The 13,169-nt window shown below is 37.0% G+C and overlaps 1 protein-coding gene across 3 annotated transcripts in view; it reads left to right on the forward strand.

The window, feature by feature from the left end:
* Positions 1 to 8,955, forward strand: part of GMDS (GDP-mannose 4,6-dehydratase) — a 429,933-nt gene extending 420,978 nt beyond the window's left edge. For all 3 annotated transcript variants that reach the window (XM_075270766.1, XM_075270767.1, XM_075270768.1), the window contains exons 11-12: positions 5,348 to 5,416; positions 8,599 to 8,955. In XM_075270766.1, coding sequence (XP_075126867.1) covers positions 5,348 to 5,416; positions 8,599 to 8,661 — 132 coding nt within the window. In that variant the 3' untranslated portion in view covers positions 8,662 to 8,955. The remainder of the gene's footprint in view (positions 1 to 5,347; positions 5,417 to 8,598) is intronic.
* The last annotated feature ends 4,214 nt before the right edge of the window (positions 8,956 to 13,169 follow it).

Below are 13,169 nucleotides of genomic sequence, written 5' to 3' on the forward strand. Positions count from 1 at the left end.
TTTTTGTAAGGTAGTCTTCAATGTTGAGACCCTGCTATTGCTGATGCCGTCTCCCATGTCTAGTACCTGTAACCATATCCATTCTTGTTTCTGCAGAACTATGCAGAGCTAATACTATAATGCATTGGATTTGGAGTTACCATCAATGTGCACATTTCCATGAACTGAAAGTGCTTGTTTACCGAATATAGGAGAAGGAAGATAAGCAGTTACACTCCTGATGCTGCTTATCTCCTCAGAAATAGTGGACTGGGCATGTTCAAATCCAGCCAGTGTTGCTTCTTGTTTCTTCCATTAGTGGGCATTGGCTGGCAAACCTGACACACACATTCCTAGAAACTAATGGGAAATAATAAATCTTGAAGTTCTCTTTAAGACCTTTGCGAAACCTTTGCATGTATAGCTGTGAATGATATTTGTGCATTTGTAAGCCTCTTTGTTGATGCTGTGATAAATGGAGCCTGTACCTAACCGATAAGGAAATGTTAAAACTGTCCAGTTGTCTATGGCTGCTATGGCTGTTTCCAATCACAGTCTCTCCAGAGGAGGAGGTTGTTAGATGCTTGGGGAATTAGAAAGAACATTTCAGTGGATTAAACCGAAAAAAACACAAGTTTTGTGAGTTTGTGTATTTATGACATGAAATTGAGAGATCGTTACAATTTATTATTTCAGTCAAGGTATTCCAGCATGGATTAACTATCCACAATCTGCGCTTGTTAACCTGGCTGGTTTTATTTGCGGTCGTAATAGTCTGAAAATATCAATTACAATGATTGAATTAACCCAAATACATTTTCAGACCATATCTTTCACCTAAATAGGCAGAGTAAATGCAGTGCTCACACCCTGCAGCAGTGCTCAGGAAGCCGGGTATTTACATTTAAATGCTTTACATTTTTCACTAGTTTTTGAAACGTTGTCACAGCACTGCACAATATGTCCCTTTGTCTTCAGCCCCTTTGCTTTGTATAAGCATATTCTTTACTGTTGCAAATTGATTTTAGCATTAATAAGTTTATCGTTTATTACCTAACAAGACTAAGATTTAAAGGGGTTTCCTGGCAGCTGCATATGTAATAAGGAAAAAAAAAATAGTTTCCTTTACTGGCTATTGTATATGAGATAATTAAAAAATAAAAACCAATACTCACATTTAAGTGACATACCGCTCCAATGCAGCATAGACTAGTAGTCCTCCAGTGGTCTGTATAAGCCCAGCCACTCACTGGCCATATCACTCCAGCTCTCTACATACTGATATGATATATTTTAAAAATCAATGTAAATCAATTCATCTAATATTGTCTGTGTTGCAAAAAATATCCAATGGAAACTACAAGACACACAGAAATAGAAATGTAATGGTATGTTCTAGTAATACGATATAATAGATGACACTTCCTATTAGCAGAGCCATCACTGTGTGTCTTGGACTGACTAGCTAGCTTCTGATTTATGTCTGAAAGTAGCCATGTATCTCGCCAGCCTATTTGGCTTGTAAATGGACTGTATCGCCAGTACAATACCTATTGTGTCAATTAAGTTTTTATAAGAAACAAATTTTGGTGAGGAGTTTAATTTGTTCATATTATTATCTATATTTAAAAAAATATATATTTTTTTAAATCTTGCAATTCCAACTCTTGCCACTAAGAGCATGCTCTGTGACCTCAGCACGGGGAGGGTGTGAAATGACCTATGGTGACTGGTGGATTCTGTATCTTCTCTACATATACATCATATCAGCATATTGATAATGACAGCTAAGTGAGGTGACTGCTGCAAATAAATCTCCTACAGAAAACCGCAAATGTCTGCATACTGTTTGGCTTAGTGGCCAGAATCAGAACTGCAGGATTTTATGATTTTTTTTTTTTTTTTAGATATAGATCATAACATGGAAAAAATGTAAAAACGTCACCAAAAATTCTGTAAAAATATATTTAACGTAAAACGTGATTGAAATATTTGCACGCACTATCTGCATGGGTTATCAGTGATAAGGAAGAGAAGACACCACTGATGGACAACTTTATTGGTGACTTATGTAATGTGAGAACAATTACCTGGGCATTATGAAATCTGACATGTCCAATCCTCCTTTCCCCCTATTATCAGCCTTCAGGGGACAGTTAAAACAAAATAGAAATTGATTGATCCCACCAAAAATTGGCATATTCAGGAAGCATTCATTTAGTCTAATGTGTATGGGCACCTTTATGTATGAGACCATGGATATATCTATATCTAGTTATTACATTACTGATCAAATGCCTCTGCCCCTTTAACGTGTAGAATCCTCTTTAACAGCATATAATCATATTAAATACAGTCAGATTCATAAAGATCTAACCTCTGTGTGTAGAGCATTGCATACTACAAACAAATCTGTCTCTTTAACGAAGAACATTTTACAAGGCCCTAAGTAACTACAATTGGTCCTCAACAATGAAGTCAGTCTAAACCCTGAGGCCGCAGAAAGTCTTTTCAGGGACAGTGTATGTTTTAGGGTGAAAGGTAATGTCAGGGCTAGGCCCCTGTAACCGATTACTCCACCGACCCAACCACAAATCTCCATGTGCCACTGCCCGAACCTATACAAGTCTTAAACGCTGGTTTCAGGCTCTTTAGATCTGGTGATGCATAATAGCAGTATGTTATAGGCACATTTATGATACGTCATTTGTTACTGTCCAGTCTTGCATGTTTCAAGAAAATGAAGAACTGAATGATAAAAAAAAAAAAAAAAAAAATTGGTTATTATTCGTTGGTTTACAATGTCACCTGTAGTAAGTCTTTAAATAGTGTTACTATACAGTTTAGTTTTTTTTTATCTCTCTCTCTCTCTCTCTCTCTCTCTCTCTATATATATATATATATATATATATATACTAAATGTATAAAACCATTCTTCAGTGTGTTGTATATAAATTTTAAATTTACAAATTTAAATGTCAATTTCTTCCTAAATATTATGCAACAAATATAATTTTAGTAATATTTAAAAATACTCAAACGTTCTGGATCTTCCAGGCGTGAGTGTTGGAAAATGTCTCTGTATAGTTACGCTTAGCTTGCCCGTTCCATAGACAGCAGGTTGCACAGATACAACATCTGAACCTTTTGACATGAGAAATCTAGGCAGTCTTCGCAGTTTCAGCCTGTTGCTTTGAGCAGATGTTTTGATTTAAGGTTGGGCATTTCATTTGTTATTGTGTTTGTTTTGTGATTTACTTCTGTTTTAAACAAGGCAAGACAATAATTTGAAGCAGTTGATTCAGTAACCTGACCATTGTGCTTTTCTAGAGCTCCTCTGCTGTTTTCACAGAGTGTGGTTTAGGCAGAGAAAAACTAGAAATCTGAACAGATTTATCTGTCGGCTCGTCACATAAATGTAGACCATGAACTGTAACCCAAGTAATTTCATTTATACTGAGGGGGATATATGTTTGTATCTTTGGGCTTTCAGCAGTGGCACATGGAGATTTGTGGTTGGGTCGGTGGAGGCTGTGGAGTAATGAGTTACAGGAGCCTAGCCCTGACATTACCTTTCACCCTAAAATGAACACTGTCCCTGAAAAGACTTTCTGCGGCCTCAGGGTTTAGGTTGATTTCATTGTTGAGGACAAATTGCAGCTACTTAAGGCCTGTAAACTGGTTTTCATTATAGAGACATGGATTAGTTTGTTGAAAAAGCTAATTGCTTTTAGCAATGATAATCCAATTGTTAAAAAGCAACACTTTTTTTGTAGCAGAAATCACACTCACCTTAATAAGCAGCCTGTTCTGCTTGTTTAGTGTGTGGTGTAAGCTGCTGTTTAGTATATTTGTATCTGTCTATGTAATGTTTACTAGACATGTAGCATTCATTTAATATTAGATGTTTATAATTCAGTTCATCTTAAGGCCCGTTTGACATCTGCGTTCGGGGTTCCATTTGGGAAATCTGCTTGGGGACTTACCGAATCGAATCCTATCCACATAAAAAAGTGGTTACCTAAGGAAACTCGCGAACCCCATAGACTATAATGGGGTCCGTTTGGTCTCCAGATGCAAAATACAGAAAGAAAAGTGCTGCTTGTAGGACTTTTCTCGCCACATATTTAATGCGAGTAGGGGAACGGAAAGGCTCGGACACAGATATGAACGCAGCCTTAGACTGTCTTGTATGAGTTTAACCACCTAGTCGTCGACTTACCTAGTGCCAGAATTTTACTTCGAAATGTCAGTGCAAGGTGGCATTCTGGCTCTGTTAATCCATGTCTCCTTTTCTGTTAACCATGCCGTCTCCGTGAAACCATTCCCCATTTTTGGGCAGGGTGAAAATCTGGTCAAAAAAACTAGATATCCCATATTGAACCAAGTTGTATCAATTCACACCAGATTTTGGAACATTTTAGGCCAAGGTCGAATTGCACCCAAATTAGTAAATCTGTTCCAATATTACTGCAGAACCACTGGTTTGGTTTGTGGCCACCTCGTGGAGAGAACTAAGAGAGTTTTTTTTTAAATCCGGGCTCTGGCACAATAGTAGGCCCCATGTGAAGCTGGCCTTGGAGCCTGTCATCTGCCAGTAGACTGTATTTCTCATGATGTGTTGTCTCACAAATAACTGAACTGATGAAATGTATTGTGTAATAATCCAAATACAACGACAGGCCCACATGTTCTTATTCTGTACTTATAAGGATGGGGTCACAGCACGCCAACAAGATATAGGAAAAACGATTCTTCTTTCACCTATATAGTGGATTACTTTTTACTACATATTTTGTTCTTTCGTGGCACCTTCACACAATTTTTTTTTTTTTTTGTTCTTATTTAAAATATATATCAAAACAGCATTTATTTAGTTTGATTTCAGGTGATTTAGTATTTTAAATTTGTGACATTTTCCCTACACACCTATGCTTTATATGTAGATAATTCTATATTCTTTAAAATAACATCTGACAGCTGAGTTTGTATTTTAAAAAAAATACAACAAAACCATAAAAGAAAAAAGACACTGCAAACTTGTCAAAACGCATTGTGTGATAGCAGCTTAACAGAGTGGAAGATATAAGTAACACATGATACTGATTTGTACAAATCATGACAGCCTTGTTTTATTTTTCCCCATAGTACATGACCTTGAGAGTGAATATTCACCCTACTGTTCTGTCATTACACGTTTCATGCTATCATCTAAACTCGTAGAGATGACTGTTGTTTTACTTATTTGAGGTTTGGATATACTTTCACCATACAGGACTGTGAAACCTGATATACTGTAATAGTATGAAAGTGATTCAGCTGTTTAATGTGTGCTTCTGAAACGGATTGCTTTTCTTTGCACCCACAGGACTTTCTACAAGGAGACTGCAGCAAGGCGAAGCAGAAGCTAGGCTGGGCAACAAAAGTCTCATTTGATGTAAGTATCCTATTCAGGCATTTCAGCGCCGTTAACCCTTTTGGCACCTTGATACCCAGGGCAATATTTTACATACTGGAACACTGCATTACATTGGTGACTTTTTTTTTTTTTTTTTTTTGCAATCTAACCAAGTCTTTTTTTTTATTTTTTTATTCAGGTCATGTAGGATTTATTAATGTTCCAAATTGGAGCCAATATTCTTTAAGTTTTTATATACCATATGAAAATGGGCAGAAAAAATAACAGATTTTAAAATTTATTTTCATGTTCTGCTCTAAAGTAATTTGGCAAATATATAAAGTAAAAAAATAAATCCTTTAGATTTCCTAAGAAATTTCTGTGACTGAAAATTAGTTTCATTCATCTGGATGAGGTTGTTCCTGCAGCCTATGAAATTCTGTAAACCCCATTCAGATGACTGGGACAGTTCTAGACCTTACTGCCAAGTGTGAATGTGCCATAATTCTCCTGTGTATAGCGATGACTGATATGTGTAGACAGCGATCATTAGTAACCGGGATCACAGCCCAATCGATCACCGTTTCCAGGGATTTACGGATACTCTAGGGACAACACAAACAGCGAGCAGCCTTACAAACCTCTCTAAAAGAAAAACGGTGTTTGTTGCCCATAGCAACCCATCACAGCTCTTCCTGTATAAGAAATGAAAGCTGTGCGGTGATCGATTGCCGCCAGCATCAAAGGATTTCTTTTAGACACTTTCACAAATCTCCTCATTGTGTTTTGGCCCAGTCTGTGACAGGAAACCCTGTGAAACCTGTGGCATCATGAATTTATGTAGCGCTCACATGAACGCTATAGTCATGGTTTCATGAAACTTGAAAGCGTGTGAAGAAAAAAATAAAATCTCACTATTGGCTATATCAACCAATCACAGCACAGCTTTAATTTCACATTTTGCTTTTTGATTATATAGTGATTGGTTGGTATGGACATCAAAGACCTTTTTTCTTTTAGGCTGAGGCCCCACATTGCGGAACGCAGCTTTTTTTGTTTCAGATTTTGTTGTGTTTTTTTGAGCCAAAGTAAGGAGTGGGTTGAGCAGAAGGGGAAAGTATCAGAGCTTCCTATATATTTCCCATTCCTTTTGTAGCCATTCTTGGCTTTGACTCAAAAAACGCAACCAAAAAAGCTGCGTTTCTACAATGTTGGGCCTCAGCCTTAAAGCCCTATGTTGCAGAAAAAAAGCTTTTTTTTGTTGCAGATTTTGTTGCCTTTTTTTGAGCCAAAGCCAGTAGTGGATTGAGTTGAAGGTATAGAGTCTAAGAGCGTCCTATGTTTCCCATTCCTTTTGTAGACATACCTGGCTTTGGCTCAAAAACCGCAACATAATCTGCAACCAAAAAAAAAAGCTTATTTTGCTGCAGATTTTGCTGCTTTTTTTAAGCCAAACCTAGGAGTGTCTACAAAAGGAATGAGAAATATATAGGAATCTGATAAACCGCTTCCTTCTGCTCAACCCACTCCTGACTTTGGCTCAAATTCCGCAACAAAATCTGCAACAAAAGACGTTGTATTTCTGCAACGTGGGGCCTCAGCCTTAGACAGTTTTCACAAATTTGGCCCATTTTTTCAATATGAGCACTGTGTTTACCCCTAACCGTTTCAGCTCTCAGGTACAGATGGTCACACTAAACCCAGTGCTGCTATTGAAACTGTAGACTTCAAGCAAAACTCATAAACTAACAAGCCAATCCTAGGAATCAGCCTAGTAGTTTACGTAGGGTCAAAAGCAATGGGTTAATTATAAATTGTAATGAAATATGAAAAATAACTTAAGAATATGGATGATGGGTTTTGTAGATTGATAGTTGTCATTTCTTCTTTTGCTGTACTGGGTAGGGCAGCACGGTGGCTCAGTGGTTAGCACTGCAGCCTTGCAGCGCTGGAGTCCTGGGTTCAAATCCTGCCAAGGACAACATCTGCAAGGAGTTTGTATGTTCTCCCCGTGTTTGCATGGGTTTCCTCCGGGTACTCTGGTTTCCTCCCACACTTCAAAGACATACTGATAGGGAATATAGATTGTGAGCCCTATATGGGACAGTAACTGTCAATGACTGTAAAGCGCTGTGGAATTCGATGGCGCTATAAAAATAAGCGTAATAATAATAATACTTTGTCTTTGTGTCAATTTTTATTGACACAAAGACAAATGTAGTGTTTTAAAGTGTTTTCCAAGAGAATAATTATATGACTAGAAGTCTGAAATTCTACAAAACTACAAATTGTTAGTTGTTCTAGTATGAGCTCTATTGTCTTCATGAGTTATGACTCTGTATACGGCAAAATACAGGCCCACAATGGCTTACTACATATATGGCTGTATTTAGTGTCAGAATACCCTTTATACCGGTCTGGTCTACATTATATACCATACATATCTCTACTGACCAAAGCTTGAAGAATCTTCTAAGAACTGCCAGGCCACTGATGTGCAGTGAATTAAAGGTTATCCAAGTTATATAAAAAAAAAATTATGTAAGCACAGGAAACTGGTAACAACTAGAAAAACACACTCACCCTTTTAATGTCTCCAATTCAAGACATGCTCCTCCTGTCTCTGATGTTTCCAGGTCCCATAGGACCAGGTAACATCCAGTTTATCATCATGTGACACTTGTAGCCATTGTTGTCCTCAGCAGTCACACACTGGTCATGTAGATGTGACCACTCAGGCCATTGATCAGTCACAGTGGTCATGTGATGAGAAACAGGACATCAACACTTCCAGTCTGGTGGGGACCCAAACATGTATATATGTCTATATAGTATATATGTACGCCTGTAATTTTTTAAATTTATCTTCAACCCCTTTAAGATCCTGAGTAATGGTGCTAACATCAGTTCTTCATAGCCCTATTTCTAACCTAGTACTTATCCAGAAGAATTGGGAATGTTTGACCATAAGAGAGTGAGAAGGAGGGGGGTCACTGTAATATGGAACACACTCTCTTTTTGTGGTTGTTACAAGTTTACATAACATCTATTCTGGATTGTGATTCAGGGCATGTTCTTGTTGTCTTTATTAATAATAGTCATCCATTGTATACATTCTTTCTTTCTATCCATTGTACTTATTGTGAGATATGTCGGTAACTGCAGAGTGTACACTAACCACCTATACTGCAACTAGCTAATACTGATTTCCTTCATTACAGGAGCTGGTAAAAGAGATGGTAGAATCAGATATTTGCCTGATGCAAACAAATCCCAATGCCTGAAGCCGCACTGCCGACTGAACCAAGAGGGGCAACTTGTTAAATCACTCCATCCATCCAATCACTCCTTATATAGAGAGACCGATTTCAGTCTATATCTGCTGTCTGACTTATTACCTGTGTACATATAATTGGTGCACAGTCTTCACAGTTATTTACATTTGAATTTTTTTTATTTTGGGAAAACTTTCATGGGATTTTTGTTACATTTTGTTTGTTATGGTTGGGTTTCTTTTGCTACTCGTTTTCTGATAATATATTATGGAGAAATTCTATTATAATATGAATCATGTTATTTTCTACCCCTTTCACATTTGTTCTTTCTTAATAAATTGATTTGTACAAAATAATAGACTGGTGTTTATCCTATTCACAGTGATAATCTGAAAAACTGTCACTATAAAGGAATGAAAAATAAATAAGAATAAGAAGAGTTTACTAATGACTTCTTATCAGAATATGGAATCAACAAGTATTCTGTCCTGGGATCAGCTCCACTGTAGCTGTATACAACCTATAGACTTGAATATTAGGGAACTGCTTTATAAGCCACTATACTATGAACATTAACATTGCTTTTAAGTGTACTGATACTAATGGAAGACTTGTATCGCAACATTACAAATAATAAAAATGAAAATCCGTAAATAAGTAATGAAATAAGTTTCTGTAAAATAGTAACACGTTAATGGCTTTGAGGTAATTGTTGTTTTTCATATTTTTGTTGGTTTTAAAACAGTGATATCTACTGTAAGTGTTGCTGTGTTATATTTCAACATTCATACACTCACAAAGCTCTTTGGATACAAGAGAAAATAGGAAGAGGGCTTTTTTTTTTTTTTTTTCAGACTGTAGATCTTTTCTGTGTACCGGCAGCTCATACAAAGTGTTGCAGCTCTGACAGGAGTTTTTCTCAATATGATAAGAAAGCGGTTTCATAAAGATGTTTTATTATTGTTATTATAGACCCTACCATAATAGATACAGCTTCTAGTATTTGTACAATATTGGAGGCTGAGGCCACATGTTGCAGAAAAGCTGAGGGGTTTTTTGTTGCAGATTTTCCTGCTGTTTGTTTTGGGGCTTTTTTTTGAGCCAACTCCAACTACAGGAGTGGATTCAAAAGAAATTGGAAATATATAGGAAACACGTATACTTCTTTCTACTCAATCTACAACAAAAGACAATACATGGTGGAGCCTTATAGGGAATTCTGTTAAAGTGCACGAAACATAAAGTGCAGACAAGTTAACTCTGTATTCCTTACAAATATATGTAAGCATTATAAAGCTTACAGTTAAAAGCAATATAGAGAAAAGCATGTTGTATTCCATTCATCTAACTAGACACACATAACGTGAGGCTTGGGGTGCAAATGAGGCCCATGTGCCTTTCTGTACAGCATGCAGCAGAAGGACCAATTACATTGTACAATACGTGTATATTGTAACTTAATGCTTAACTGCAACCAGAATGCGAAAGTAATACTATAATTGTGTATATCTCTAACAAGTGCAATCTTGCCAGGGTCACATAGAAGCCATTACATGGAATCCCAGTATTTTATCTTCTCTTTAAGCTGGTCAGGACTTTCATATGTGTAAATAAATAATCATAATGTGCAAACCCAGCTTGACACTAGGCCAAACATTAGACTATTGCCTGGTCTTTTGGATGCCACACACTTTTATTGCACTGTAAATGACTCTACTCACCTCTCTTGGTCTTCTGCAGACTTTTATTTCTTTGGCAATACAGGTATGGATAACGGCAAACAAATGAAAAACCTCTATGCCCTAAACTAAAGGAATGTTCAATGAAAATCTCTATAGAGAGGATACAATAAATACCCTTCTTACATGGCTTTACATGAAAAGCGACCATAAAATATATAAAAAGTCCTCACACAAAGTTATATGATATAATGTGGTTTGCCCTAGGATAGAAGGACAAGTGAAGAATTGCTCCTGAAAGGTAAAGGGGACCTGACATAGAGTATAGGAATCAGAAGCTCTGGTAAATCTATGGTTTTAGAAATATCAGTTGCAAACATTCTGAGACACCTAAAAATGATTATTATGACCAAGAAGAGTACACATGAGGCAATGCTGAATCACAATATGTCCCAGAATATGAATGGTTACTCATGCTGTGGCAAATATCTATTTCTAAATGTCTTTATTGATGATCACGCCAAGTAAGAATATTAAAACGCATGCACTTATATGGCTACTTTTATCAGTATATTTGTAACCTGAGGCAGCTATGCAAACAGACATGAAAAATCTACCTGCAACAACCACTTTAACATCCATTTTAACAACAATGTGAACATACACGTAAGAATATATCCATTTTGTCCACGGATGGACCAATATAGGTGAATGGGTCTGTTTTTAACATTTGTCAAAATGGATTTTGATCTGTTTGAGAGCTGTTAAAAACGTTGGATGGGTCAAGACAAATCGACCAATCCATTTTATTAACTGTCAAACTGATGCAAAACGGACAAACCAACAGAAATGTGTTCACAAATAACAGACTGATAGAAAATGGACATTAGAAACTGACAATTGAATCTGTTTTTCATGTCTTTTTTTTCTCTGTAACCTAAATCTACTGATCCCGATGATCATGTATCAGTTGACTTTTTACAAAATAAATATTTCAGAAAATGTGTTAGAAATCTTGTATATTATGAAATGACTCCCAGCAAGTTCCTTATCTATGGACCATTTATACACCATATTTTTGGTCCATGTACCTGTACAGAAATAGATCTGTTAGATATTTTCTTCCAGCTTAAGTTGATCACGTTCTACTACATATACTGATACATGCTAAGGCTTAGTTCACATCAGCCAGAATAAATCTGCTATTATCATGTTTTACCTTTATATCTATATATCTATGCTGACCATAGATGTAAATCTATTATAATAATTATGTCTATGGGATCTCAGACAATCTGTTCCTTCAGATAAATTCACTTTCTGAAAGTATATATTTTTGTGTACCTTTTTCCTAAACAGTTTTTCAATTGCAAAAAAAAAAAAAAAAAAAATGAAAAATGAAAAAACATATTGCGCTGGGGAAATCATTTTTTTACGTCCATGGTTGGCTTTACTCACTGTGCTAATGCTCATTTCAGTAATGCAAGTTAATAGCTCAAAAGCCTCCTTTGAGAATGTGGTTAAGTGTAAGAAGTGTGTACTGGGAGGTTTGAAGTTGTCTTGAAAGTAGTAACCTAGTAGAGAACTGGTGACAAAAAGCCCCTCTATATCCAGGCCCCTGCACCTTCAGAATAGTGCCATTCATATGCCTTTCCTGTTTCTCCTTTCTATAATTAGGCACAGGATCCTGAGGCAGCTGAAAAGATGGCAGAGAGTAGAAAGACTATACCTACAAAGCTGGAAGGTTAGTAAATGTTGATCAAGGCGTCTTTGCCAAGGCGCCCGGGTTATGCAGAGGTCATTAAGCCCATACTGCACTAAAGCATCTTCCATTAAATTTTCCCTCTTAAATCTCATTTATTTTTTTCTTACATTGAGGTCAGGCACTAGAAGAAACACAGTAAATGTGTTGTATATATGCAGAGATTCTAAGATGTAAATGTCCTTTAGAAAAAAAAAAAGTTTTATGGGGTTAAAGAGAAGGGGGGAAAAGCACAAAGTATTGAGTGTTTTCTTTGGCACATTACATATAAGATTCCTGGTTCAACATTACTGCATAATTCAGAGCAAAGGATGGACGGACACTTGTAAGAGACAAAATAGGCATTAGTCTCATGATGAGTGATTAAGTAAAGTGATTTATTTTCTACATAAAGTTTATTAGAATTGCAGTCAGTTTTTTTTTTTAAAGTCATTTTAGTTATGGAGGAATCTACCCTCCATGGGAGTATAGATTACACTTACAGAAATGCAGTGAATGGGCTAGTTTATCTGTTGTATGACTGTGTTCAGTATGAAGACAATATACTTTAATAGGAATATATATGAGATTAACTGGCTAAACACTTCAACAACATATAGAACCCACAGACATTCAGAAAGTACAATGCCACAGTGAGACAGCCCTCGCCAATACTTGGGAGATTTTTTTCCTGGGCTTCCTCCTCTGGGTACTGTATTAATTAATTATGACATCCAAGACTTTTGGTAATTTAGCCAAGGCGGGAATATTTTTTGCTAGAATGAGTGTTTTTGTAATGTGTGCGTGTAGTGTGGGGGCCGCCTGTGCAGGAGAAGAGAGGCCTCTTTGTATGGCACTGATGGTGGAGGAGAAGAAGGGAGCCTTCCAGAGGTGTTCAGTGGAAAGTCTGGGCCTGGCCTGAGATGTGGAACACCTGGCCTGTGAAGAGTGTGTCCTTAGAGGACACCTTGCTGAAAGTGTTGGAAGACCTGGGTCAGCCGTGCTCTGCTGTTAATGGGAAGCAGATGAGTGTGGACCTGCAGAGCCTGCTGCCGCCATCCAGCACCCTGCCCCGTCCTCACAGGCTACAGGTGCTC

The sequence above is a fragment of the Leptodactylus fuscus genome, chromosome 4 (assembly GCF_031893055.1).
Source record: "Leptodactylus fuscus isolate aLepFus1 chromosome 4, aLepFus1.hap2, whole genome shotgun sequence".
NCBI lineage: Eukaryota > Metazoa > Chordata > Amphibia > Anura > Leptodactylidae > Leptodactylus > Leptodactylus fuscus.